This window comes from Musa acuminata, chromosome BXJ2-4, assembly GCF_036884655.1.
Source record: "Musa acuminata AAA Group cultivar baxijiao chromosome BXJ2-4, Cavendish_Baxijiao_AAA, whole genome shotgun sequence".
Classification (NCBI taxonomy): Eukaryota; Viridiplantae; Streptophyta; class Magnoliopsida; order Zingiberales; family Musaceae; genus Musa; species Musa acuminata.
Window position 1 is genome coordinate 36,229,149 of NC_088341.1, and position 26,749 is coordinate 36,255,897.

General features: G+C 40.0%; 3 protein-coding genes across 11 annotated transcripts; 2 read left to right on the forward strand and 1 right to left on the reverse strand.

Annotated features, from left to right (window-relative positions):
- Positions 1–134: 134 nt before the first annotated feature.
- On the reverse strand, positions 135–3,208 carry LOC135610598 (uncharacterized). The gene is made up of 6 exons (XM_065105279.1): positions 2,813–3,208; positions 1,380–1,951; positions 1,117–1,309; positions 979–1,043; positions 693–903; positions 135–616 (listed from the first exon to the last, which is right to left on the reverse strand). Exons 1-6 carry the CDS (start codon positions 2,963–2,965, stop codon positions 248–250), a joined length of 1,563 nt encoding a protein of 520 aa, XP_064961351.1. The 5' UTR covers positions 2,966–3,208; the 3' UTR covers positions 135–247.
- A 1,102-nt stretch (positions 3,209–4,310) lies between these two features.
- Positions 4,311–8,910, forward strand: LOC135582237 (probable ascorbate-specific transmembrane electron transporter 1). 5 transcript variants are annotated; one of them, XM_065105281.1, is made up of 5 exons: positions 4,311–4,868; positions 5,059–5,107; positions 5,183–5,382; positions 5,453–5,628; positions 6,069–7,236. In XM_065105281.1, exons 1-5 carry the CDS (start codon positions 4,719–4,721, stop codon positions 6,145–6,147), a joined length of 654 nt encoding a protein of 217 aa, XP_064961353.1. In that variant the 5' UTR covers positions 4,311–4,718; the 3' UTR covers positions 6,148–7,236. The 5 variants fall into 5 exon arrangements, with proteins under 5 accessions (XP_064961353.1, XP_064961354.1, XP_064961356.1 ...); XM_065105282.1 differs by having other exon boundaries at positions 4,312–4,868; positions 6,064–7,236; XM_065105284.1 differs by lacking the exon at positions 6,069–7,236 and adding an exon at positions 8,617–8,910 and having other exon boundaries at positions 4,314–4,868.
- A 691-nt stretch (positions 8,911–9,601) lies between these two features.
- LOC135582239 (K(+) efflux antiporter 2, chloroplastic-like) lies at positions 9,602–26,180 on the forward strand. Of its 5 annotated transcripts, XM_065105286.1 has the most exons (22): positions 9,751–9,890; positions 10,144–11,772; positions 14,338–14,503; positions 14,702–14,792; positions 16,061–16,197; positions 16,307–16,366; positions 16,455–16,574; positions 16,682–16,750; positions 17,192–17,257; positions 18,837–18,926; positions 19,999–20,103; positions 20,175–20,303; positions 21,857–22,066; positions 22,347–22,496; positions 23,353–23,406; positions 23,531–23,589; positions 24,834–24,900; positions 24,980–25,156; positions 25,306–25,362; positions 25,482–25,556; positions 25,682–25,816; positions 26,043–26,180. In XM_065105286.1, the coding sequence occupies exons 2-21, from the start codon at positions 10,181–10,183 to the stop codon at positions 25,799–25,801; spliced, it is 3,594 nt and encodes a 1,197-aa protein (XP_064961358.1). In that variant the 5' UTR covers positions 9,751–9,890; positions 10,144–10,180; the 3' UTR covers positions 25,802–25,816; positions 26,043–26,180. The 5 variants fall into 5 exon arrangements, with proteins under 5 accessions (XP_064961361.1, XP_064961362.1, XP_064961358.1 ...); XM_065105289.1 differs by lacking the exon at positions 26,043–26,180 and having other exon boundaries at positions 9,602–9,972; positions 25,682–25,958; XM_065105290.1 differs by lacking the exon at positions 26,043–26,180 and having other exon boundaries at positions 9,602–9,890; positions 25,682–25,958.
- The last annotated feature ends 569 nt before the right edge of the window (positions 26,181–26,749 follow it).

Here is a 26,749-nt window from a genome sequence, read left to right on the forward strand (position 1 = left end):
CCCGTGTCTTTTGCGACTTCCTCTTTTATGACAGCTGGATCAAAATACCGTTGCTGTTTGATGTCATTATATGCTGCTTTGTCGTGAGTTAATAACACACACACACACAAACACTCTCTCTCACAAAAAAGAAATAAAAATAATAATAATTATTAGAGATAAAATGTGATTTTAATACATTAAAAATGATGCAAAGAATAACTCAAAAAGTTACAGCCTTCGTTCCTTTGCTTTGACGTTGATCTCATCATGTGCTCTTGTTCCCCTGTTCTTGTTCCCAAGCTTTCTGCTCCCACATCTCCACTTGCTTCACCGCGTTGGCCCTCTTCTCGAGCACCTGGTGGAGCTCCTCTGGAGTGAAAGGTGGAGGCAGAGTGCAGGGCTCCGCATCGTGAGTCCACTTCTCCATTGATTCCAACAGGAAGCTCTTGGTCTTCTCCGAGGCAGAGCACGCCAATGACTCCATGCAGATCTCGGTGAACCCTTCCGGCACCGTGGGCTTGTACTTCAGAAGCTTGGCGTATTCTGTCAGTGCGTGTAACATGTAGTCGTAGACGTGATCCATCTTCACTTCCTGTTGGAAGAAGTCGCTGCTCGCCTTCCCGATCGCCTGTGCCTGTTAGAGTTTTAAGAGATGTGTCGTGAACTGTGTCGCCGTAGGTTGAATCTTAGTGCGTAGCTAAAATGCTGACCTCCTCTTGGTGAGCGTTGCCCCAGTCGACGGCGAACTTGATGCCTCTGCACTTGTTGTCGGCTGCTATGGGCCAGTAATGGTGGCCGGGCATGAGACCTCGTTGGAAGAACTCGACGAAGCGCGTGTCGACGAACAACGTCGGCGAGTTGCACGCCAAGATGTACTTCTGGCTCACCGACCACGCGAGTCCCTCCACGTAAATCCTATACCTGCTCATCAAACCTTTTCCCCATGTCAATCTACGTGCATGCATCGCTGCAGACAGGAGACGGAAGCAGACTTGCCTGTGATAGCATTGCCTGGCCAGGTTTGAGCGGTGATACCCCTGCTTGGCCTCGCTGTTCCAATCCTGTGGAAAGGGGAAGGTAAGAGTTCATCCGAGGGATTCTGGTTCTCATGTTATAGGCAAATTGAAGATATACCTGGGCGTAGATCCGAGCATTCCAGTCTCGTTCTTTGGTGACATTGCACTTCACAAGGTCTTGCCTGCTGCCGCCCATGAATGGACTGCCCTTCCAGTACGCATATGGCTCTCTCTCCGCCCATTCCACCTCTGCGTTCCCTTCGTTCATCTCCCTCATCAGTGGCACCCATGGCTTTATATTTGTCTCAGGCCTTCCAAAAGATCAATGCATTCGATCAGCTCAAAGCTTACAGAAACGAAGAAAACAGGGACTCAGATTACCAGCCCCAGAAGGACCAGTCGGGGAAGAGAATATCCAGGGTTCGATCGTCCTTGCAGTAATGGAACAGCGGCGGAGGCGGTGCCGACGAGTTGTAGTCGGCGGACTTCACAGACGGCATGTCCATGCAGTTGAATATGAGCTCGAAGTCAGGGACACGGCCGGGGTACCGGCTGATGAGCTGCAGGATACCCCAGAAGGTGAAGACGTTCCTCGACAGGGAGTGGCCGAAGTACTCCTGGACGTAGACCCGGCCGTCGAGCACCACCATGTGAAAGGTAGCGAACTTGCGCGCGCGCTGGACCATCTCCTTCGTGATGCCGGTGGACTTCCATGGTCGCAGGTCCTCGTGAATCCACCTGAAGTATTCGGGGCAGGTGGGGGACGGTTGGTTGGCGGTGAGGTGCAGGGGAGTAGGCGCCGCCGCGTTGGGAGATCGTTGGCAGACGGCCGACGCTCCTGTATGGTTTGGGCAGCTCAAGGTGATGAGTTTTGGTTGAGGTTTCGATTGAGCTTTCGAGATTTGTGTGTTGAGAGACTGTCGATCTATTCCTTGCTCGCTCCAACCGAAGGTCTGCAATTATAAAACATATTATAATACGACACTATACATACATACATACATACATATACATATACATATACATATATATATATATATATATTCTTTGATTTCAAGGTCATGACTTTTTCTCTGAAAGAAAAGTCAAAGTGAATAGTCAAACCACCATCATCCATCACCGACGAAGACACATTCACATTCACAATATTTAATTATGTAATTATCAATGAGTAATTTTTTATTAACAACAACAATAAAAAAACTGTAATCACACTATCAAATAAATGATATTAAACAATGCTCATCATGATGGGGGAGTTGTTGGTATGGAACTGTGTAGTCTATTAATTAATGCATCACCAAAAAACCTTATACTTTTAATTCTTGGATCTTTGGGTTTTGGACATGTTTGGATTCAAAAATTCTCTCAAATCCCCATAATTCAAGGAAAATGATCCTTTTCAATAAAGAAGAATAAAAAGAAAAAGGTTATATCAATATAAAGATTGGATTTCAAGTCTTTTTCCACAGAAAAAAAGAAGAGAGAGAGAGAGAGAGAGAAATTTGCGCATCAATTTATTAGATAAATGACAAGAAGAAAAGTCAAAATGATGAATCCCCAAAAAAAAAAGTGACCACCCATTCAAACAATGAGTTCTTCCAAAAGGAAGAAGGAAGAAGGAAAAGAAGGATCCGACATCTAAAGCAAAAGTCAAAGACAGAGACTAAATTGCGAGACGATTAAACTTGGGGCAGTGCAAAACCTACGATTATAGCCATCGAATCCATGAAACTCGATCGGTTCTATAAATCCTTTCATAGATAAGATACGGTGTTCTAACACCGAGAACACAGACACAGAACCCCACTTACAGCGCTGTTAGAGATGAAGAAGACGAGGACGACGAGGGCAACGAAGACGGCGATGACCAGTTTGACGGCGTAGGACGTCGAGGCCGGGGCGCTCCTCCCTTTGCTTTCCTCTCCATTCCATGACCTGCTCATCTGGGCGTTCATCTTCTCCATATGCTGCAGCCAAATCACAAGGGGCACAGGGACTGCATCACGGACGTGGTTGGACCTTAAAAACTGGAAGCGGAGTTGCCTCTGGAGGCGGCGAAGATTTCTGATGCATGTTCTTCTCCTGCACTACTTTGCATGTTTAGGTTTTGCACAAGTCCATCTCCAGCCTCCCATTGGGCGATCATTTGTCGCGTTTGGTATCCGACATTATTCTACTATAGAAATAGCTCGGCAGCAGTGATCCCCCTCTCCCCTATGAACTGGTCAACACCTAATAAAGTAAGGAAGATGGTGATATTTAATGGGGACGATGAACTGGGGGCAGTTGGTAGGAATCATGCAAGGTTTGGTTTGACTTGTCAAAGGATCGACATGTTCTAGTTTTATTACCACGAGACAAAATAATAATAATCCAATTTTCCCATAACAACAATGATCCAAGTTGTGTCCATACTCATCGATTTCTTATGATCCATTATCATGACTTCAAAGGTTTGATGTCGGAACAATATAACCCACAATCAAATATTTAACTCGATGATGACTCGAGTAATTTATAGATATTATTTTTACTCATAAATTTCTCGACAATTTCATATTAGGTCGACTTCGATATTATTTGTTAGGATAATTAATTAATTAATTTATCGAGGACAAAGCACTCATTCAAAAAAACTTTAAAATCCAAATTATGATAGAACACTTATTCAATGCTTATAGTTTGATTTAAATTTCGACCCTATTTCGAAAAAAAGCAAAGGTAGAAATATTAGTACATTTTAATGTTACAAAGGTATTAGCTAATAAATATTTTTATAATTTATCATAAGCGATGGTATAATCGTTGGTGACATCTCTATCGACTTTACTATACAAAAAAATTAAAAATGATCAAGATGATAGTTTTAGTATTCATAAAAAATTAATTTAGATGATAGTAGGTAGCGTAACTCGATCCCTCCGATGTTCCAATTTGAACGATGATGAAAAGTAAAGTCATGAGTAAATAATAATTAATCTTAGAAAAGTGAAGTGATGACTAAAAAAAGAATATTTTTTTAAAATAATTTATTTTTATTTATTAAATTAGAAAAACACTTATCACAGCTAATAATATAAAATATATATAATTTCAACATCACCTAAAAATGAGTGGACCCACAATTGGAATCAAGCTTTTGCTTTCGAACACCCAAAACTCCAAATCCCACCACAGACTGCTTCCTCCTTTTGCAGCAATGAGAGGATGCCACGATTGCAATCAAGCCCTCTGAAACAACACCCAAGACGCCAAATCCCACAACAGATAGCTTCGTCTTCCACAGTAATCGGATCGGTATCTTGCGCTGTCGGCCGTCGTGGATTGGACAGCGTTATGGCTGGAAGCCAGCCACGCCTGTGTGAAGCCTCGCCGTCCTTGAGCCCGCCACAGGCACCCGAACGGACACGGTCCTCCCACATCCATTGGTTTCTGGATAACGCGGAGGCTCACCGGTACCAGGAACGTGCGGCGCCTGCATCTTCCCGGTTCACTTCAAGGTTTCCGTCAGGCTAAGCGCTCAAGTTCAACTCCAGATGCCCATGGCAGATGTTGATGTGGTGCTCATCTCGATTGGCGTTTGTCAGTTGTGGAGAACAGACTGCTATTTATGCTGCAACCACTGAACTGGCAATGGCCTCATTAGCCTCCTTGTACATGTACTCTCTCTTCTGCAGCAGAGAGAACGACAGAGAGAGAGGAGCCAAGTAGTGAAAGATGGGAGGGCTGGTGAGGTCGAAATCGAAGGCTTTCATGTACATAGCGCACCTACTGGCGGCGACGGCGGCCGTGATGGTTCTGGTGTGGTGCATCCACTTTCGTGGTGGCTTGGCCTTTGAGTCTGCCAACAAATCGCTCATCTTTAACGTAACTACAATCTCTTCCTCTTCCTCGTTCGTTCTTTTGCTGTAACTATCAAGCAACCTGTTTCTTTAGATTTAGTGGAAACACGTTTGATCCTCTTGGAGTGTGCTTTCATGAAAGAAGCCCTGTTCTATGTGGATGCCGATGAACAATTCGTGTGAGTGATGCATAGAATTTTCTTGCAATTTCGCAGGTGCATCCGGTTCTCATGTTGATCGGCTTCATCATCATGGGCGGTGAAGGTAGAGCAGCTAAAATTCTTCGAAATCACCAGAAATTAACTGGAATTCATGTCTTTATATTTGATTATGGTACAGCTACGATGAGCTACAGAACTCTTCCTTGGAGCAAACGAGTAAAGAAGACTATCCATTTGATCCTTCACGCAATTGCCCTTGTGCTTGGCGTCTTTGGAATCTATTTTGCCTTCAAGTTCCACAACGAAAGTGGAATCGATAACCTCTACAGCTTGCACTCCTGGATGGGGCTTGGGACGATCTGCCTCTATGGCATTCAGGTGATGCATCAGGCCATTGATTCTCTGTTTTGTTTTGTGTTTGTTTGACACAGTGATTTGCTTTCTACAGTGGATTTTCGGGTTCGTCACCTTCCTCTATCCTGGAGCTTCAGTGTTCCTTAGAACAGCGTATCTTGCATGGCATGTACTGTTTGGCGTCTTCGTCTACCTACTGGCGATTGCAACGGCCGAGTTGGGGTTTCTGGAGAAGCTCACCTTCCTCGAGACCTCAGGAATATTACACAGGTACAGTCCGGAAGCTTTCTTGGTCAACTCGACTGCCTTGGTTGTGATTCTGCTAGGAGCCTCTGTGGTGCTCTCTCTCATCGTTCCTTACATAGATTACTCCAACATATACACCGGAGACTGACAGAGCATGTGATGCTTCTTTCCCTTTCTCTCTCTAGATTTCAGCTTTCTATTGTCTGTAGCATAGCGAGGAACAGAATAATATTTGTTGTATAAAGTAATAGCTACTGTGCTTGGTTGCTGACAGAACAGGATTGCGATCTGGACTTTGTTCAGTATATCTTGATAAGTAGATGAGATTTCCTAACTGTTTCATGAAATCTCTCGGGAAAATTCTCCCTTCTAACCTGTATAAAAGGAAGGAGGATATGTTAATAACAATCAACTACTACTATAACTTGTTTATCTATTTATTTTCTAACATGGTATCAGAGCAGTTCCTCCTTGGCGACAACAGTATCGCCGTGTGTTAGCCAAGCGGCCACAGTAACATGCTGCCTCAAGCGGAGTCACTGAAGAAGCACAAGACAGGGTTCAGAGCCAGTAACGAGCATCGTCTTGGCTCTGCTCATCCACTTCTTCTCTTTTTTCATCGTCGGTCTTGCTTTTCTTCGCCGGCCTTGCTCCCTCTCCTATTTGCTGCCTACAGCAGACACTCTCCGTCGTCGTCACGCAAGGAGGAAAACATTCTCTCACTACCTCCTCAATAGCGGTGAACGGCGAATAGCGGTGCCTTCCTCGCTTCCCGGCCAGCAGCAATCGCAACTGCTGCATCTTCCTCTACCGCAGCAGCCTTCGCTGCCGCTTCCCTCTACACAACGGCGCCTCCTTAACGGCGATGTCCTCCTCCTCAATAGCTACGAACGGTGAACGATGGTGTCTTCCTCGTTCAGTCTTCCTTGCTTAACGACGGCTGCTTCGTCTTCCTCCTTCGCTGTCGCGGTCGCTTCCCAGCCAGCAGCAACCGCAACTACTGCATCTTCCTTCCTCTACCACAGCAGCTTTCGTTGCCGCTTTTCTCTATACATCTAATTGTTGCATATTTCTCTCACTGCAGTTTCCTTGAGTAACACTGCAGATTTTCGCGGCCATTTCCCGGCGAACCGCAGTCTTGAGTACCGTTGTAGTTTTCGCAGCTATCTTCCGGCGAACTGCAGCCTCTCCAATTCGCTGCAACAAGCAGCAATCCACAACAGTGAACCATAGTCTACATCTAATTGCTGTAGATTTCTCTCACTGCAGTTTACTTGAGTAACACTGTAGATTTTCGCGGCCATTTCCCGGTGAACCGCAGTCTTGAGTACCGCTGCAGTTTTCGCAGCCATCTTCCGGCGAACTGCAGCCTCTACAATCCGCTGCAGCAAGCAACAATCAACAGCAGCGAACCACAGTCTTGAGAATCGCTGCAGTTTTCGTGGCCTTTTGGCAAACTGCAGCCTCTACAATCTGCTGCAGTAAGCAGCAATCCACAGCAGCTGCCGACAACTTTGGGCACTGTTGTAGATTGCCCAATCTGCTGCAGCAATCTATAGCAGCAGCCCCCTCCCTCATTCTCCACTTTTCTAAAAAAAAAAAAAAACAAAGAAAAAAAAATGTCTTCGTTCACTTCTTCTGATGTTTCAGTTCCTGTAGGGACTCCCACTTCTTGTTCTTCTACAGGGCTTATCTCTATCAATGCTGCCACGCTGATACCCTTTAAGTTATCAAAGGGTGGCAACTATGCGTCCTGGCGAGCTCAATTTTCTAATCTTTTATTTGGATACGACTTGCTAGGTCACATTGATGGCTCTTTCAGATGTCCTCCGGCCATGCTCAACATCCCCGGCGATCCCAGTCCAGTACCCAATCCAGCTCACAAACTGTGGCTACGTCAAGATCGTCTCATCCTCCAAGCCATTCAAGCTTCAGTTGTTGGATCTGTTGCTCCCTTGATATCTTCATGTGTGACAGCTGCTGATGCATGGTCTACACTGCAAACCACCCTGGCAAATCATTCGCGTACTCGCAAGCTCAGTCTTCTATCCAAGCTTATGGTGACAAAACAAGAGGGAAGTAGTATCTCTGATTATCTACAACACATCAAGGTTATCATTGATGACTTGGCCTTAATAGGTCATTCCCTATGTGACGAAGAGGTTGTCATTCATACCCTCAATGGTCTCGACACCGACTACAAGGAATTGGCTGCTGCAATTCGGGCACGCGACTCGCCAGTCTCTTTTGAAGATCTCTATGATAAGCTGACTGACTACGAGATGTACTTGAAGCGTGAGGACAAACTACCTGGATCAACTGTCACTGCTCAAGTCAGTCATAAGTCTAAACGGAAGAGCACTCGGTACTCGCCGAACATCATCCAAGGTTTGGCTAATGCGCCTCTTGATTCTGTGAGTTCCATGCAACACCCCTCCTATCCTCCTAGTCATCACTTCTCGCAAAGTGGCAACTCCAGCCATCATCCGTCTTTAAATTGATGGCCCTACCGAGACATCAAAGACGGGTCGTTTGCCAACTGTGTGACAAAGTCGGCCACTCCGCTAAAGTTTGTCGGTCTCGTCCCCGCCTCCCTGCTCCGTCACACTGGCCTCAGGCAAATCTCCTAACTTCTCCAACACCTAGCCAGTCCAACTAGATTATCGACTCTAGTGCCTCTCATCACCTGTTGAGGAAAATTCTTCCTTCTAACCTGTATAAAAGGAAGGAGGATATGTTAATAACAATCAACTACTTCTACAACTTGTTTATCTATTTATTTTCTAACATATCTATCATCAAGCAGTGTTTTGTTGAACATGGATGATAAATCTATTGCTGTAGCTGGGAACATTGTTCATCAGGTCTTTCCCTGAAAAAAGCTACATTTTGATCTGTGTCACCAGATTACCACTCCAACTTTGCACATCCTGATGCTCAAAAGTTACATCGCATTCACAGAAGGGAAATCTCGATCTCTGCTTACTGTAGTTTTATGTCTGCAAAGTGCAGAAAACAGGCAAAGTGTTGACCACAGATCAGAGCAGAGCAGGGAAAGTGTCCTCTTTCCACTGACACAGCACACAGAGAGAGAGAGAGAGAGAACAATGGTTGGTGGATCAGCAGCTGAATAGGAGCAGAAGCTGCTCTGGAGTACAATAATGGCGATGAAACAGGAAGTAGGAGACATGCTACTGTGCTAAGAGGTGGGATTTGTTAGAGGCTATTCTGACAGCTTTCTTAAATGAGCTCCCAAAGCACACTGCATCTCTTCTTATAAAACAAGAGGAAGAACAGTTCATTTCAGTCTCCCATTATTCTGTGAAGTTCCAAACTACAATTCACCAAACTGTTCACATCTCCTCCACTAAAACTACAATAACTTGACCTTTAGCAACTTTTCTACTTTAAGTTCTTCTAATTCTAAGAGAGAAAAGAAAAGATAGATCATGAATCCTGCTAATAACTCAACCACAGCAGATCCAACAAACCACATATTCTGACAGTGCATCATTAAAACCAGTTTATGGTATATAAAGGACATCTGGTTAGCAGCATTCCCGAGTGCGACTACGCAGATCTCCGAGCTCTCCTCTTTTCCTCCTCCTCCTCCTCCTCTCTCTTCTGAAACCCAGAGCTGGTTGTCTTCCCCGACCGCTTCATGGCCTCAGATGCTGCTGCAGCCATTTTAGCCCTACTCCTGCTCATGACATACTCTTCCGAGATGTACACATCCATGGCGACGAGGAAGGAGACAGTGCTGTAGTGCTTATATGGAGCCGAGAAGCACGACTTTAGACGGGGGCTTTCACATGCCACGAGTGCATAATTGACGCACGACTTTAGACACTACGAGAAGCACGATCCTGTTAATTTATCTTAAAGGGCCGGATTTCAATTACCCGAACCAGATCCGATATGGGATCCGAATCCGAATAGATGACGAATATGCACATCGAGCGTTCGGATTGCGGCTCTTCGCCCGCTTCAAGGAATATTCAACCCAACCGAAGCATCAAAAGACGGCAGCCGCGAGTGATTCGTGCAAGGGGAGGGTAACGCTGCGTCCCCAAACCTGTGGACCAATCGCAAACTGCCTCCTCGCCCGCCGTTCCATTTCAACGCTTCTCCGTGACTCCGCCCCTGCTCTCTGCTTCTCCTCTCCCTATCGCTGCCACGGGATGGGCGGGGGGTGAAAAGAGGAGCTCCCGCCACCGATTGCATCGTCTTCTCCGCCACTGATCATCTGATCTCTTTCCGACTGAGCTCCGGCATTCGATCTGCCCGTACGACTCCTCCGCTTCCCCTTTGCCCTCGGCGCCCTCATTAGAGCTCGATTTTGAGCTCCTCGGACGCCCCTTTCCGCTGGTCCCTAGGGTTTAATGTTCATCTTGATCCGTTATTGGAATTTTCTTTTCCTCCGGTTTTCTAGGGTTTAATGTTCATCTTGATCCGTCATTGGGAGCTTTCTTATATTTGTTGAGTGCTTGGTGCTTGGTGATTTATTCATTATGATGCTGGTCTGCTTGTTTTCCGCAGGTGGGGGAAGTGTTAGATTTGTCTGCACCGGAAGTGGATGATGGATTTAACTTGTGGTTTTCGGCCGACGACCGCGTTCGATTACGGCAATGGCTCCAGTTATTTGAGGTTTACGTACAGAGGGCAAAGTCGCAGCGTACTTCGTGAAACTAAGGTCTGCTTCAAGTCTTATTCCTTGGGCGGGGGAGTGCGTGGACTTGGTAATGGTCGTGTTTCATTGGGTTCAGTGCTCGGGAGAGATTATAGTGAGCCGTTTAGTTTTTCCGGGCGATGGAGGAGACCTTTCGAAGGCAATTTCTTGAACCCTCGGAAGCTTCTGAAGGGATCCATGCTCTTAAACTGTCAATCGAATGATTCTTTGGCATATGTTGGTGCCAGCAATCAGAATTTTGATGCCACTGAAAGCAACTTAGTGGATGAGCAGATGCCTTCCATCGAAGACTCGGAAGTAGGGGCTGGCTCTGATGTAAAGCTGAGTGGTCCAGAGGCGGAGGAAAAGGAAGCCTATCAAGTGGATGAGTTGAGGGAATCGCTACAGAAGTCTAGCAAGGAATTGCAGGTTGCTCGGCTTAACAGTACCATGTTTGAAGAGAAGGCACAGAAGATATCAGAAACAGCGATCGCCTTAAAAGATGAAGCGGAACGAGCCTGGGAAGATGTTAACTCTGCTGTTTCTTCCATTCAGGAGATCATTAACGAAGAGGACATTGCCAAAGAAGCAGTCCAGAAGGCCACCATGGCCCTCTCAATGGCTGAGGCTAGGCTGCACGTGGCAGCAGAAGCTATTGATTCCAAAAAGGAACAAACGACATTGACAGAACCTTCAATGGAGAATGATGAGGAACAAGCACTTGTATCTGCTCGAGAAGAGATCAGTGGCTGCAAGGAAAGCTTGGAAAGCTGTGCAGAAGGTTTGAGACGCATTCAGATGAGGAAGGAGGAACTGCAAAAAGAAGTAGAGAGGTTGCGCCAGATTGCTGAGAAAGCTCAGCTGGATTCATTAAAAGCTGAGGAGGATGTGGCAAACATTATGCTTCTCGCTGAACAGGCAGTGGCTTTTGAGCTGGAGGCTACTCAACGTGTTAATGATGCGGAGCTGGCACTACAGAGAGCTGAGAAAGCTGTCTCTTCTGCTGATGCTGTTGAGCAGCAAGCACAACCTTCTCAGGACCAGGTGGTTAAGGAGGAAGCAAATGTTGTTGAGGAGGTTACACGAGGTACTGTCAGCGACGCTACTACCGAAAGAGATGAAGCGTTGGTTGGTGATAAACTTGTGGCTGGTGATGTGGCTGTTCGAAGCATTGAAGAGGTGGAAACATTTGATGAACTGAGTGATCAAGAGAATGGGAAGTTGACTTTGGATTTTACCAAAGAAGCTGATATAGAGTTTGAAAAGTCAAAGGCAAAGAAGCAGGAACAACAAAAGGACTTCACTAGGGATAGTTCTTCAACTGTTAATGCACCCAAGGCTTCGTTGAAAAAGTCGTCAAGGTTCTTTTCTGCATCGTTTTTCTCTTTTGATGTAGAAGATGAAGAGTTTACACTTGCCTCTGTCTTCCATGGCCTTGTTAATTTTGCGAAGAAGCAAGCACCCAAGCTGGTTATCGGAATTATGTTTCTTGGAATGGGGTGAGTTTTATGGTAATGCATTAACTTCTGCTACTCAAATCCTTCATGGTTTATCAATGTTTCCGTGTCAGGTAGTTCCAAATAATCATTACGTTCTGTTTAGCTCTTAACTGTCGTGGATTGTACTTTCTGCAATTCAAAGCACCCTGGTCTAGAGGGACCTTGTTTGGATGAACCAAGGAACATAAAAAGGGCAATATTTTTTAAGTATTGCTATTATTAACTTTCGTCAACTTCTTTTTTTTTTAATCTCTGTGAATCATGGTGTAATGTATCTACAGATTCATGTAACTAAAGACTGATAATTTGATACTTGTGCTATGTGATTATGCTAATGAAGTTGATGAAGAGAATTTATCCAATAACGGAGTTGAAATTGCTTTTGAAAGTCTTAAGAATCCGAAACATTCTGCTCAGCCTTTCTTTTTGGTTTACACTGAATCTACATTAAATATAAAGATATGCATGAGCCCCTCTTTCCTGCAAAGGAGTTGATGTGCGTGTCCTAAGAAATGTTCTCCTAAAAGTAGATGGTATACTTGTTACCTTATGATGTGCTCATATGACTTTAACAACAGACACTGTTTTGGGTGATCGACTAGGCATAACCACTTTCTCGTGGATCATACTTTTATATATATTTTTTTTCATTTGAAATATAAGCAATTCTGATATTTGATAGAACTAGTGCGTTAACTCTATATTTGATATTTCATGGCTTTCTTCTGACGTTGGAACCTGACCCTCTTAAATCTTTTTAGTAGTACTGTTAGTATTCGAGGTGATTTCTGTGTTGCTTGATTTAGTGTATTCTTATATTAGGACTAAAATATGTTCTCAACATAATGTTTTTTTTTTTTCTCATTATCCATTTATCAAGGACAAATCCATCTGTGGTTAACTTCTGATTTGATTAAAGGTACCTTTGCTTCTCTTTTGTGTTAACTTAATTCAAATCTTACATATAGAAATCATAAATTTCATCAACTCACTGACTCCAAAATCATTTCTTGTCTGTTGCAATATGTCGGTTGCGCACTAATGGCTCCCTTTCTTTATAAGGTGGTTGTATAACATGTTAGCCCTTTATACATCTACCTTTTGCTCTGGTGTTCTTTTATTTTAAGAGTTTCATTTTTTCGTGCTTAGGGGTTATAGGGTTCTGCCTTGTTAGTGTTTTCTTTGGATTATCTGGGCATCAGTGACACAATTCTCTTTCTCTTTAACCCTTTGAACCATTTTAGTAGATGATGTCTGTGGTTTGACATCTTTTAAATGCTTTGGGAGCAAAACCTGGATCATTCCCTGATAATTTTGTCTTTTATGTTCATTGGGATACTTATTTATTAGTTTATCCGCTCCACTGTTTTACCAGCATTATGTTTTGTTCTTTTTTTTTTGTGCCCCAAAAGGGAGTACTCTAAAGGTATCCTTGTCCCTTTTATTTCCTGTCCTTTTGGTGGTGTTTGCTCTTTAGCTATAGAAAATATTCATGATCATTACAATCAAATTTGTAGCTTTTTTGGATTCCATATTTCCTTTTCTATCCTCTTACAAGTAAATGTACAAGGAGATATACTTGATTATTACAAGCAAATTTAAAAATAATGTGGATAAAGTTTGCGCCAACCCTTGCTCTATGATGTTCACACCCTACCGGTGATCTTATTCTTTTTACTTTATCGAAGAGGTTCTTTATATTGCTGCTCTAGTTTTTACTTTTTCTCTTAAGTTTGGACCCGTTTGATATGAGAAATTTTCCATATCACCACACCTTTTGGCCATGAGCAGTTTTCTTTGACTTGCTCTTGGTTGGCCTTAGAAAATGATCAGGTTGGGAAATCTCTAACTCAACTTGTGGCTCCAGTCTTTTTAATGCTACCACATGCATTTGTTTAACTTGCTTGCATCCCAAGAGTTACACATCCAAGCCTGTTGTTCTTTGGTATGTCAATTTCTCTCAGTTTCTGGAAATATAGGTATCGTGATTCTTCAAAGCTTCATGTCCACCAGACCTTGCCAAATAGACTTTCACATCTTTGCTATCTATCGTGTAGCAATTGCTATGCCTACTTTATGGTGCTAAATTTTTTGTCCTTGTTTACTGGTAGATCAATTACACTTATGGCCTATTTGTATTTCCTGTAGGCATCTAACACAGGAAATATTGTCTATGGTAAAATTTGTAGGTCCATTTTTAATTGCTTATATAGTAAGATTACCAACTAGTGTTTGTATATTTGCCATCATTTCTTGGTGAAATATTACATTTTGTAGAACAAATGCATGGTTGGCTTGAATGATGACACCCCTAGAACAACTAGCAACAAATACTTGATATGACAGAAGATATACAAAATGGCTTTATTAGTAATTCTTAAATTTCTTAAATTTTCTTTCATGATTCTCCTGTACCCAGAAAGGGCATATAAAGTATAAATACAGTTGGTTTCTCATCCTAATTGCTATTGATTTTCATGATTCTCCTGTCTAACTATTTTATTTTAAGCTCTCATGCCAACGAACAATGCTTTGGAATTCAATATGTATTAATTGCTGTGCCAGGGCTTACTTCTTAAGTAATCGGGTTGAAAGGACCTCACAATTGCTTCATCAGCCAGATGTAATCAGTATTGAAGAAGTGGCCTCATCTGCCAAGCCTGTGGTTCGAGCAATAAGGAAGATCCCTAAAAGATTAAAGAAACTTATTGAACTCTTACCTCAGCAAGAGGTATTAATTTAATTGCAGATTTTCATCCATTATAATTTGTGACACAATATTTTAGTGCTTGTTAAAGTATATCATGGACTTTCAAATAAAAATGTTCTCTAGTATTTTTGATATAGAGGTACTTCCCATTAATTTTGTTAATACTCCTTTAACCTTGCATTTCTCTACTAACATAATTTCTTGCTCTTGTTCTGACAGATAAATGAAGAAGAGGCCTCCCTGTTTGACATGCTGTGGTTACTGCTAGCTAGCGTTATCTTTGTACCGATATTCCAGAAAATACCTGGAGGTAAGCAAGTGCTTGGAGTTTTACTGTTTGTTTATATGCAAAAATCAATTTGATTAATTATTTCTTTTTCTACAGAATCAACCCTTTTTATTGGTTGATTTTCATATTTCACCACAAGAACACCCTGTTAAATTTTGTTCGTCAAGGAGAAAGCAAATATAATCTGTTTTATTGAAGTGCTAAAAATGGGCTTCTAGTTTTGTGGGAAAAAGACTAGGATTAATAGATTATGATAAAAGCAAAATGATGCAGTGAAGTATGCCAAGATCACCTACTTAAGAGAGGAACATAATAAAACTAGAGATGTCCGTTGGCTACGGCTTTTTAGAATGGTTTATGAAGATAAATATTGGCTAAGGAGATAATTATAGTCAGAAAGAATTGATGAATCCAACATAGAGTAATTAGAATCTTGTTCACAGTAGCAAGTTATAACTATGATTATGCACAGCATAAAGTTCTTGACAATTAATTGGGATTTTTTTTTTTGAGGTCATATATTACTCTGTAGTTTTCACATTTCATAGGTTGAAACATATATGCAAATGAAGCTAGACGAAGTTGGTCATTTCATGGATGATGATGTGATGGTGGTTAGTGGAACATATACAAAAACATGGATACTATTAATTATGCATACAAGTCAATTAATACAAGGAAATGGTTTCAGCATTGATGGAAGATCTGATAACTATTTTTTTTCATCATTTTTATATAAAAAACAATGCAATACCAAAATATTTGTGTATGTTCTGGTCGAGTCTCAAAGTGAAATCTGAAACCCATTATGCTTTCTATGTGACCTTAAGATATGCTGCAACTCTAGGCTGGAAAAAATGACAGTTTTGGAGACCAAATTTATGTGGTAAATATTGATAAAGATTATAAGGAACAGCTGCATTCAGTATATAAATATGCCAAAGGTGATTCTTATATGGAACATATTTACGTGATTCTTTTGCAACATTGATTATCTATAGTCTGCGAGGGGACTAAAATTCATGGGTGGTCCAAAAAGGAAAAATAGAATTATTGTCATGAAAATAATGGACACAGTTTTCCTGAAAAAATTATCATAGAAAATTGATTTAATGTGAAAAATGAAGACAATTACATGTAAAAATTTGCATGTAATATTCTTCTTTCTGGTCACAGTGCCTTCTGCCTTGTCAAATAGGTGAATTCCTACAGTTGTCTTATGAGATTACCTGTGTTTATTCAAAGAATTTATCTGAATAGCTTCATTTATTCTCTATTGTATCTTCTAGGTAGTCCTGTACTTGGATATCTTACTGCTGGTATCTTGATTGGTCCATATGGGCTGTCTATTATTCGGCATGTTCACGGGACAAAGGCCATTGCTGAATTTGGAGTCGTGTTTTTGCTATTCAATATTGGGCTTGAGGTAGTGTGTTGAAGTTATATTTTTTTTTATCGGTTGCTGATGTACTAATAGTTGATCATTTGTTGAACTTGTTTGATGAGACAACTGAGTTTATGACACACAATTGCAGCTTTCTGTTGAAAGGCTAAGCTCAATGAAGAAATATGTCTTTGGCTTAGGATCTGCTCAGGTGATTCCATTGTGCTGTAATTCTTCTGTAATTGTGATCCTGTGCAAAACTGTTTATTGTAGGTTGTTGCTTTGTTGACAATTCACAGGTTTTGGTCACTGCAATAGTAGTTGGCTTGATAGCGCATTTAGTCTCTGGGCAACTGGGCCCAGCAGCAATTGTTATCGGTAATGGTCTGGCTCTATCATCTACAGCAGTTGTCTTGCAGGTATATTTGTTTTGCAACTACTCATTACTTTCCGACTCTGGATGTCCATTTTCATGTGTATATTTTGTGTATCACTTCATTTTTGTTATCAACTTGCACGTTTTTAGGTGCTGCAAGAACGAGGGGAGAGCACATCACGCCATGGACGTGCTACTTTTTCTGTGTTACTCTTTCAGGTATCTCTATCTTTTCTAGGTAGAAGTTTCATTTCTGCTTGGTGCTTGCAATATGAATTTACAATATCCTGAACTTGAAACCAGATTTGTCTGCCTGCAAGTTAAATCAGATATCAGGCTGTCTTGTCTTATATGTATCTTCCCAGCTGCTGTGTGTTACCTATATTGACAAAAGAATTCCTCTATCCTAAGGGAACATTTTTGTCCTGCTTGTAATTAGTCTTGTATTTTTCCATCAGTTTAAAGCCTATATTGACAAAAGAATCCTCTATTCTAAGGGAACTTTTTTTTCCTGCTTGTAATTTGCCTTGCATTTTTCTATCAGCTTAAAGGAGTTGAATATCATATCGTGGTATTTGCTGCTATATATTTTTTATTCTGTTCCTGTTAATAATTTTTTGTTTGATCTAGTAATTGATGCCTTACCGTAATCTATCACAGGACTTAGCAGTGGTGGTTCTGCTGATACTGATACCTCTCATTTCGCCAAATTCATCCAAAGGAGGGGTAACCTTCTATTTACTCATTTTTAGCAATGCTTTATTAGTTTTTATAGCAGCTTGTTCATAAAATCTTATTAAAGTGTGACCCTAATATAGGTTTTAACTGTATGACCATCTTTATAAGCTATAGCATTAATAGCTATCTTTGATAGAAAAACTAGATTTTGACTTGTTAGCTACAGGATAAATCAGATGTTAACTGATATTTTTCTCCCCAAAATTTGATGCATTTAGGGATCAGTTTTCCTAAGATCTGAGGTAGAATGGCTGGTATCCTTATGGAGCTTGAGTTGATATCTTGTTGTCTACTCTTTGAGGTCTAGTTATGGTGCCTTAAATGGGTTGTGATGTAGCCTTCAGCAAAAAGGGGTGTGTCCAGTGCATAAGACTGCCAATGCGGTATCTGGGGACGGTCAATGTACGCAGTCTTACTTTAAATATTTAAAGAGAATGTTTCCATCTCCCAGGTCGCAAAGGAGCAACCTTACTGTTATACCAAGGTCCGCGCTTAGCCTTAATGCAACCTTACCGATGTAGCATTCAGCCTTTCATAATAGTTGTCTCTACACTCCATCTCATTAATATTTTTTTTAAAAATAAAGTGATGTAACACATTGTACTTTAGTCACATAGAGAGAGAGAGAGAGAGAGAGAGAGAGAGAGAGAGAGAGAAAGAGAGAGAGAGATATATATATATGTCACTATGGTAAGGTTGTCTATCAAGGTTGAAGCTACATAATAGCCTTCTGCTTGCAGTTACAAGGTTGTGTCTATTTACTCTCCCAAACTCTGGTATTTGCAGGAGCCTTCTGATCTGAGCCACCTTTTTTAACTTCAGATACTCTGAAGATTTTTTTCTTCCTTTACAGAATTTGCATCATGATAGAGGGATATATGGTGCACTAAAAAGTTCAAATTATGAAGAGTAGCATTCTAAATAGCACTATGAAGTTGATAAATGAATGTCTTTGATTCTTATCATATAGGTTTATGGTTCAAGAAACCAAATAATCTTTAGTTTTGGAAGCCCTAACTAATAATCATCGGATGCCAGATCACAATTCATCAAGTTGTCTGCATAAAAACTTGAGAGTAAATATTAATGAACCAAGTGACCTTGATAGAATACAAGAATCATATAAGAAGAATCAAGTTGCTAGTAGTAGATCCACATTCCCTTGTATACCAAGACCGCGAATGTTACCTGTCATCATCTTTTGATGCCAGACTAATTGAGCTGCCTCATTTGCTAAGACAATTACTTTTCAGTATCCCTGTTGGTGGTTTTGCACTTTGGTGCACTCTGATAATCTGATTGACTACTTCAGATGCACTTTTCTAAGAACTTTTTTGCAAGTTATCATCGACTGTGAGTTCTTTAGCGATGATCTTTCTGTCTTTTTTATTTTTTATTTTTGCTTGGTTAACTGTAGGTTATCATCATATCTATACTTTTGGTAGGGGTTGATGACTACGTAATTTATATGATTTTACCATCTTATTGATCAAGATCTCCTTCAAGTGCAAGCTCATAAAATAAGCTAAGAAAATTATTGTTTGTTGACTGTCTTGTCTTCCCTCAGGTGGGATTTCAAGCAATAGCAGAGGCTCTTGGATTGGCTGCTGTAAAAGCAATAGTTGCTATCGCTGCCATAATTGCTGGAGGACGCTTGGTAAGTTGGACTTTTATTGAACAAATATTTCATTATTATCATGTTTTTAAATACTGGTTTGATATTAGTTGCAATAACCTATTGGATCAGTATGATACAAGTATAGCTAATGATTTATCGACATGTCCTGCATAGTATTGTTGAAAAGAATGGTGTATGATATGAAACTATATTCACCTTACCAGTACTTGTTACCAGTTCAACTGGTATTTTAAACCATTTTAGTGTAATATAACAAGGGACCAACAAACATAAGACCCCTTATACAACTACAACAACAACAATAAAACTGTAAGTCCTAACTATTTGGGATTTGCTACATGAATCTTTTGCCGTAATTAAGATCTGCAAAGACCAATTCGGGACACTTAGGTGGTGTAGGTGACTTGTCACTTTCGGGTGATGACCTAACTTTCTTTATATTGAAATCAGATATGATCAATGTTCATGAGACTGATATAATGTTACGCTGGTTGTCAGTGACCTAATGCAACCCTCTACCTTTTTCATCCGGGCTTGGGACTCACATTGGCAGTGTTAAACATAACACCCCCTATATACTGTTTAATTTTGAGTGACGTGTTTGCTAAGCCAAGCAAGTTAACTTTTCCATCTTGCTTATTTTTGTCAGTTTTTTTTTTTTTGGCTGAACTTTGTTATTCTTGTTTGTATTATCTTATTCCATATGGATTTCTTTGTTTTGTTTTTTTAATTTCGCTCTAACTCCTGATTGATTTAACGTTGTAATATCCTTCATAATTCTTTATGTTTAATTTCACTTTCTCACTACCGCTATCCTGATATGCTGAAAGTTTCTCTTGATTACGAGATGTTTCCTTTGCTATTGACACTTGGAATAATTTTATTTTGGATATAGGTTTTGTATTGTTTGAGTAAGACATGTTTTTATGGTCAGTTTGCATGACAGAGTGTGCTTAAATGAGTGTTTTTGGTTAAAATTTGATGTTACAACACAAAATTTTCTGTTCATACATCTTGTAGGATTTTCTTTTTCGAGTTCATCATGTTTCTCAATATATATTAATTGTCTTTGGCTATTATGACCTGGCAGTTTCTTCGGCCAATTTATAAGCAAATTGCAGAAAACCAAAATGCTGAGATATTTTCTGCAAATACACTCCTTGTTATATTGGGAACAAGTCTTCTTACAGCAAGGGTATGTGCAACTATTTATTATGATTCCCTGCTGTTCTCTCAAATGATCATTAGTGGAACTTCCTATAACAGGCTGGACTCTCTATGGCTTTGGGAGCTTTTTTGGCTGGTCTTCTCCTAGCAGAGACAGAATTTTCCTTGCAAGTTGAATCAGATATTGCTCCTTATCGTGGCCTTCTGTTGGGCCTCTTTTTCATGACAGTATGTACTATATCCGAATCCTGTGTCCCATTTCTTCATGATTTTGTTACATAAAGCAAGTGAATCAGGTTGAGAGTCAATGCACGACCCATTTTTCTATCCGTCAGTATTTTATGTTTGCTTTTCAAAGCATCCTTTCATGTTGATTGTTTAGACAACAATGATGCTGGGCTAAATTCACATTGCCATTATGCTATGAAGTTACTTTATGCTTTTATATATCCTTTTTGTACATCCATTACATATTTGCATACAAGTAAATTATAAAGAAAGAGTGAAGCAATAAAAGGATATGCTATTATTGAATCCTTGTTGAGTAGTAAATATAGAAAATATGAAAGAGTGGAAAAGAAACCACCGATCTGCTTAACTAATGCAGGTGAAGAACTCTTTAGCTGTTCATTAAATATCTATTTGAACAATGCTACATAAGGGTTCACATGGTTTGGTTCAGTTAATTTTTTGTGGAAATTTAGAATGGAATCAGACATATATAGTGTATGGAACCACAAGGAAAAACCCAACCAAAATTAGTTGATTTGGTCTGGTATCAAGATTGTATAATGTTTGTATATTATGTTATACGTGATTATAGTTTATGTGAATGTTACATTCATAACACTTACATTAAAAATTCTAACAAATATGTTCTATGTATATTGATTATTATATATAACTTGTAGGATCTTTTTTTTTTGTGGTAAATAGGGTTCAAGACCACCATAAGATTTGTTCCAAAAGTAACAGAAACATTCATCATGCATATCATTTTTAGCTAAATCCAAGGCATTTGCTGGGGAATTAACCGGGTACAACACTCCAAAAAAGAACAAATTTTGCCTCCCAGTCTGCTAATATATGGGAAAATTGCATATGATGGCCATGGGCAGTGCAATCAGAAACATCAGCTAGAAAGGAGAGAGCAGCTGCACAAGCCAGCCCTTCACCGGACAACCACCAAATGACCACTGTGGATCACCTTTAATTAAGATCTGGGTCCTGTAGGTGGTTGATGCAAATAGGATACCCTCCCAAGCACCGTGTATTATGTATGGTTATATCATTTCCAGTTTGGTTTAGTATGGATGTTTCTTAGACCACAGACCAAACCAAACCAAATTGAAAGTTGTTCTACTTTTGTCTTTTTCAAACTATACCAGGCCAGTCATTATAGAAAAATTAAACCAATACAAAACAAATGCAATGATTTGAGTTACATTCTCAATTGACTGGTTCATTGGCACACACCTAATGCTACATACTGTGATCCTATGCACAATGGAGTGTGAGTCTGCTGGGCCTCTCTCTCTCTCTGCATGTCTTGTATGAAGCTTTCCCTAGGACATGCGATGAGCCATGGTAGATAGCATTTCTCATTTAGTATCATGTCAGCTTTAGCCTTAGTATAAGAAGTTTCTGAACTTTGGTTATATTGAGAAAACTATGCCAGTTATTGGACTGTATACCGTGGCCTGAATGTACAATGTAATGTGTATAATTTTCTATGTCATTGACAAACTTGTTCATAAACTTCATGTGTGTTTTTTTTTCAGGTTGGTATGTCCATTGATCCAAAACTGCTGCTTGGAAATTTTCCAGCTATTATGGGGACACTGAGTCTCTTAATTGTTGGAAAAACTGTGCTGGTTGCCTTAGTGGGTAGACTATTTGGCATTTCGCCTATAGCGGCAATAAGAGTTGGTCTTCTCCTAGCTCCTGGTGGAGAATTTGCATTTGTTGCTTTCGGAGAAGCTGTAAATCAGGTGATCTTTCTGAATTTGGTGTTTTTTAAGAGCTCTTTTATACTATTTATTTTCTCCAAATATGTCGCGACCATACAATATATATTAATTGGTGTTTGTTTAGGTTGCAGCATGCTTATACATGTCATTATGCATTGGCTCCATCAGTAACATAATTATGCCATCAGGGGAAAATTAAGGGTTATCCTGTTATAGATTTTTTTTCCTTTTCCTGTTATAGAAATGGCTAGATAGTTTTGATTGACAGATGAAACTTATTTATTCTATTTTTTGTATATAGGGTATCCTATCTTCTCGGCTTTCATCATTGTTGTTTCTGGTTGTTGGTATTTCAATGGCTCTTACGCCATGGTTAGCTGCTGGAGGTCAGTTGCTTGCTTCTAGATTTGAGCAGCATGACGTCAGAAGTCTATTGCCAGTAGAAAGTGAGGTAAAATAATTGGACATTTCATTTCAAATACAATAGGATCTTATGGTACAAGTTTCTTTCATTTTTTTGAATCTGGTCAGCAAGGATATTCAGTGCTTTTTAAATATATTTGCACACACATTTCATTACTTCTTAAGGATTTCTGGGTAAAAGTTGCAGGATTCTGCAAAATTGTGATAATCTGTTTCATGTTGTATGTTTATACACATGTCACTACATTATATTTTCAACCAATTGTTAGCCTGGATTCTGCATCAACTTTCGTGTATCTTTATCTTAGATATGCCCCTGAGTTGGATATTTGTCCGGCACTTGGACACCTGTGAAGCTCTTTGAAATACTGGTAGAAGGTTTCTGCAACAATGGTCTGACCTGCCATACTTAAACGTCCACATACCTTTGAGCATAAAGAACTCCATATACAATATTTATTTAACAATTATTAAAGTGTTGTTTTGGAATATGACTTTCATGTCCTTAATTAGGTAATACAACTGATTAGCAAGAAAATTGCCAATTTCTAATTTTCTGTAAACCTAGTGTTCTGCAAGCGAAACACTTTTTGTGATGATTAATATTAGTAGAATTGTGCAAAAAAAGAAAAGTAGAATTGTGGATGCTAACTGATATTTGGTTTGTTATGGGAATACTGCATGTTTTGAAATTCCAGCTTAGTGTCTTACTATTAGCCACGGATTGGCTCCCAATTCTTTTTATATTTTACTTGAGGCTTGGAAGTAAATTACACGTATAAATGGTTCATAAATATTTTATTTTTTGTATTATCCCACAATTGTTACTATGTACTTATAGCTAGCCAGAAGTTTAATCTTCGTTATCATCTTTTCTTGTATAGACTGATGATCTGCAAGACCATATAATCATATGTGGATTTGGACGTGTTGGTCAGGTACTTCTGCTACCCTCCTCTTTGACACATTAATTTGCTTATCTCGAACCAGGCCAATATATGATGTTCCCACAGTATTATGTTCATTTCAAAATGTAACAGCTTTTCGGTCTCTCTGTTTTAGATTATAGCCCAACTTCTTTCCGAGAGGTTAATTCCATTTGTTGCCCTTGACGTCAGAAGGTAAGGTTCTTTTGTATTCTCTTATATGGCTTATGTTATACTTTTATATTAATGATATGAGCTCTTTAAAGTACAAATGTATTTACATAAAAAAAATTGCATGATGAACTCAGGCATGAAGTAGATAGGCATGCTCTTACATTTCTGTATAATTAAGTGCATGGAATGTAATCTCATACCGAACCCCTGTACTGGTCCCGGGTTGGATCAGCACGGTATAGGCAGACATGGGGAAGAATACACGACTCGATAAGTTGGGGTTTTAATTTTAAATTTTAAATTTTAAAATAAAAAATCTGGCTGGGCTTACTGTCCGATCCAGGTCCATTGCCGGGCCTGAACTTGAACCGAGCCTGAATTAAAATTTTTAATTCACAACCCTCACTGCCCGGTTCATAGGGCTTACCGATCCGTAATCCTGTGTTACACTTGAACCACTCGAAATTGGGTTGGTCTGCTTGCCGGTTGGCAATCGGACCGGCAAATACTGGTCATGCCATACCGAACCAGGCGAAATTGCATATCTTGATTTAGTGTTTATATGGTCACAACTTTGCCAGCTACTGACCTATGTGCTTTCGAGTGTCTCCTGCACAGAAATGATCACTACTAGTAGTATATACATGAGTACTCAATAGAAAACTTTGAAATATTTTAGCAAAGCACTTCTTGAAATGTAATCCTCATTCATCTGCATTATTTTACCTAATATAGAAGCATCAGAATTTTTAGTTGTATGATACTGGCATGGCTAAGCCTTACCACTACCAACTAAATTGTCCAAGGATATAGGAGCAATTTTATACCCAACAAAGCATAATTTTTGGCACACTAAAATAAATCTGATTATATGTATCAGAGGATTTACATTTGTAACTATTTTGGATATAAACAAAGCATCTGATTATGCGGTTATTGCATATCACTGTTATGCTACAGCCATATATGGCATAGGACAACAGGATTAAAACTATCCTCAGATAGAAAGGAATGGTGAAGATCCTCTGGGTTGTTTGGAGAGTAAATTAAATTAAAATCTTTGACATGTACATTTGAACGTTGTGACAGTTGAAGTTCTTAGTCATATTAGTTGAGATGGCAAAATTGATAGAACATCTTTACAATACTTTGAACTTTAAATGGTCTCATCAGAAAGGATCTACTTTTCTTTGACTTAAATCTCTTACTTGTTTCCAATTATTTTTTGTTTGTTAAGTTGTTTATCTTTCATGCCATATTATCAGTGACCGGGTAGCGGTTGGACGTGCGCTTGACCTTCCTGTGTATTTTGGAGATGCAGGGAGCCGAGAGGTTAGAAAAGCTTTAATTTTGCTTATCACTTATAATATAAAATAATCTGTGGCATAGATTCAGGAATCTTAATTTTCAGGTTCTTCATAAAGTTGGTGCTGACAGAGCTTGTGCTGCTGCAATAGCTTTAGATACTCCTGGTGCAAATTATAGAGCAGTATGGGCACTGAGCAAATACTTTCCAAATGTTAAGACATTTGTTCGGGCCCATGATGTTGATCATGGCATTAATTTGGAGAAGGCAGGTGCATCCGCGGTAGGTTATGCGATCCCTTTTCCATTTCAAAGCATAGGAAGAGAGAAAAAAGTGTCAACATGTTTTCTTCAGTTATATAGACATCACTATATCATGATGAAAAGATCATTTTGACATTCTAATTAGATTTTCTATTGAATATTGTCAAGGTTGTCCCTGAAACTTTGGAACCAAGTCTCCAGTTAGCATCAGCTGTTCTTGCACAGGTAAACTGAATATCAATGTGTGATTGAACTTACATGATTCTGAATATTTAGTACTTGGTCATAGATAACATTGGCTTGATTTTGTTCATTGAATCTGTGAGAATTATGTTCCCCTTCAGGCCAAGTTGCCTATGTCAGAAATTGCTGCAACAATCAATGAATTCAGAAATCGTCATCTCTCAGAGCTCACGGAGGTAAAATATCACAAATTGTTCATGTTATACTTGCTGAATTGATTTATTTTTGTGTGCTAACCTCTAATTTCTTATGCTGCATCAAGTTCCCTGACCTTCACGCGATGAGCTTTCTGTACTTGCAGTTATGTCAAACAAGTGGTAGCTCCCTCGGATACGGATTTTCACGGGTTGCGTCGAAGCCAAAGCCCCAGAGTTCAGATTCTGATGAGAATGAAATTATTGAAGGAACATTGGCAATATAATTTCGCACAGATTAGGTGATAATAAAATTTTGTTTAGCTGTACAGTTGGCGATTTATTTTGAAAATCTAATTTGTATAGGAAAAAATAAAATACTTGCAGAACCCAAAAGATATAATACTTCATTCATAGGTTATATGACATCAAAATTTTGCTTCATGCAATTTGAATTCCTGTTTCAGGATGGTGTATTGGAGAAAATTCCTAGCTTTAAAATTTCATACTTCCAAAATAACCTTGCAGGATGCAGAAATCCTCAGCCTCGCAAGTTTGTTTCTTCACATAAGCTCACTAGCCACTGGCGTCCAAAGTTGGAGCAAAAACTCCGGATGTGCTATGGCTTGCAGTAAGAGGTAATGTTACAGGTAATTCCTATCTTGCTCTTCTGAGTTTAGCATCAGTGAGCGCCTAATTCGTATGGGTTGGCTTTGTCCCTATTGTTCGAGACTGGGAAATGGGTCATACGTGCATGTTGATGATCATCAGATAGCCGGTCGATGTAATTGAACCGGCCTGAACGTTTGATGCGTATGACTTATGATTCTTATTCTCCTGCGTGATCGATCGATCGAGTCTGAGAGAAGGGTGGTCGCAAAACCAAAACCAACCTGAACTCGGGTCAAAATAGAATCGGCCATGAGCTATTTTTTGTTCAGGTCAACCACATATGCATAACGTAACGCTATGTAGCGTATACGATCCGACTCTATTTCTACCCTCGGTGTAAGTGAACCGGCGAGCCAAATTCGACCCGACCCGGACCGTTAAGAATTATGATGATCTATGAGGCATGTTTGACTGCATTGACCCATCTAAGAGAAGGCTGGCCTCAAATCGACCGGTATTCGAGCTAAATTGAGCCGATCATGAGCTCACGTGGGTTGGTTGGTATATATAAAGCTCTGTGGCCCCTCGGACCGGGTTTTTTTTTCTACTTTCGGGGTAATCGA

Coding starts and splice junctions, on each gene's coding strand:
- LOC135610598 (XM_065105279.1), bottom strand. CDS start 2,965: ATGGAGAAGATGAACGCCCAGATGAGCAGGTCATGGAATGGAGAGGAA. Junction 1,952..2,812: donor TCTTCATCTCTAACAGCGCT/GTAAGTGGGGTT, acceptor TTATAATTGCAG/ACCTTCGGTTGGAGCGAGCA. Junction 1,044..1,116: donor ATGCTCGGATCTACGCCCAG/GTATATCTTCAA, acceptor CCCTTTCCACAG/GATTGGAACAGCGAGGCCAA.
- LOC135582237 (XM_065105280.1), top strand. CDS start 4,719: ATGGGAGGGCTGGTGAGGTCGAAATCGAAGGCTTTCATGTACATAGCG. Junction 5,108..5,182: donor CATCATCATGGGCGGTGAAG/GTAGAGCAGCTA, acceptor ATTATGGTACAG/CTACGATGAGCTACAGAACT. Junction 5,383..5,452: donor TCTGCCTCTATGGCATTCAG/GTGATGCATCAG, acceptor TGCTTTCTACAG/TGGATTTTCGGGTTCGTCAC.
- LOC135582239 (XM_065105289.1), top strand. CDS start 10,181: ATGATGGATTTAACTTGTGGTTTTCGGCCGACGACCGCGTTCGATTAC. Junction 17,258..18,836: donor CAAATTCATCCAAAGGAGGG/GTAACCTTCTAT, acceptor GTCTTCCCTCAG/GTGGGATTTCAAGCAATAGC. Junction 25,157..25,305: donor AGAAGGCAGGTGCATCCGCG/GTAGGTTATGCG, acceptor AATATTGTCAAG/GTTGTCCCTGAAACTTTGGA.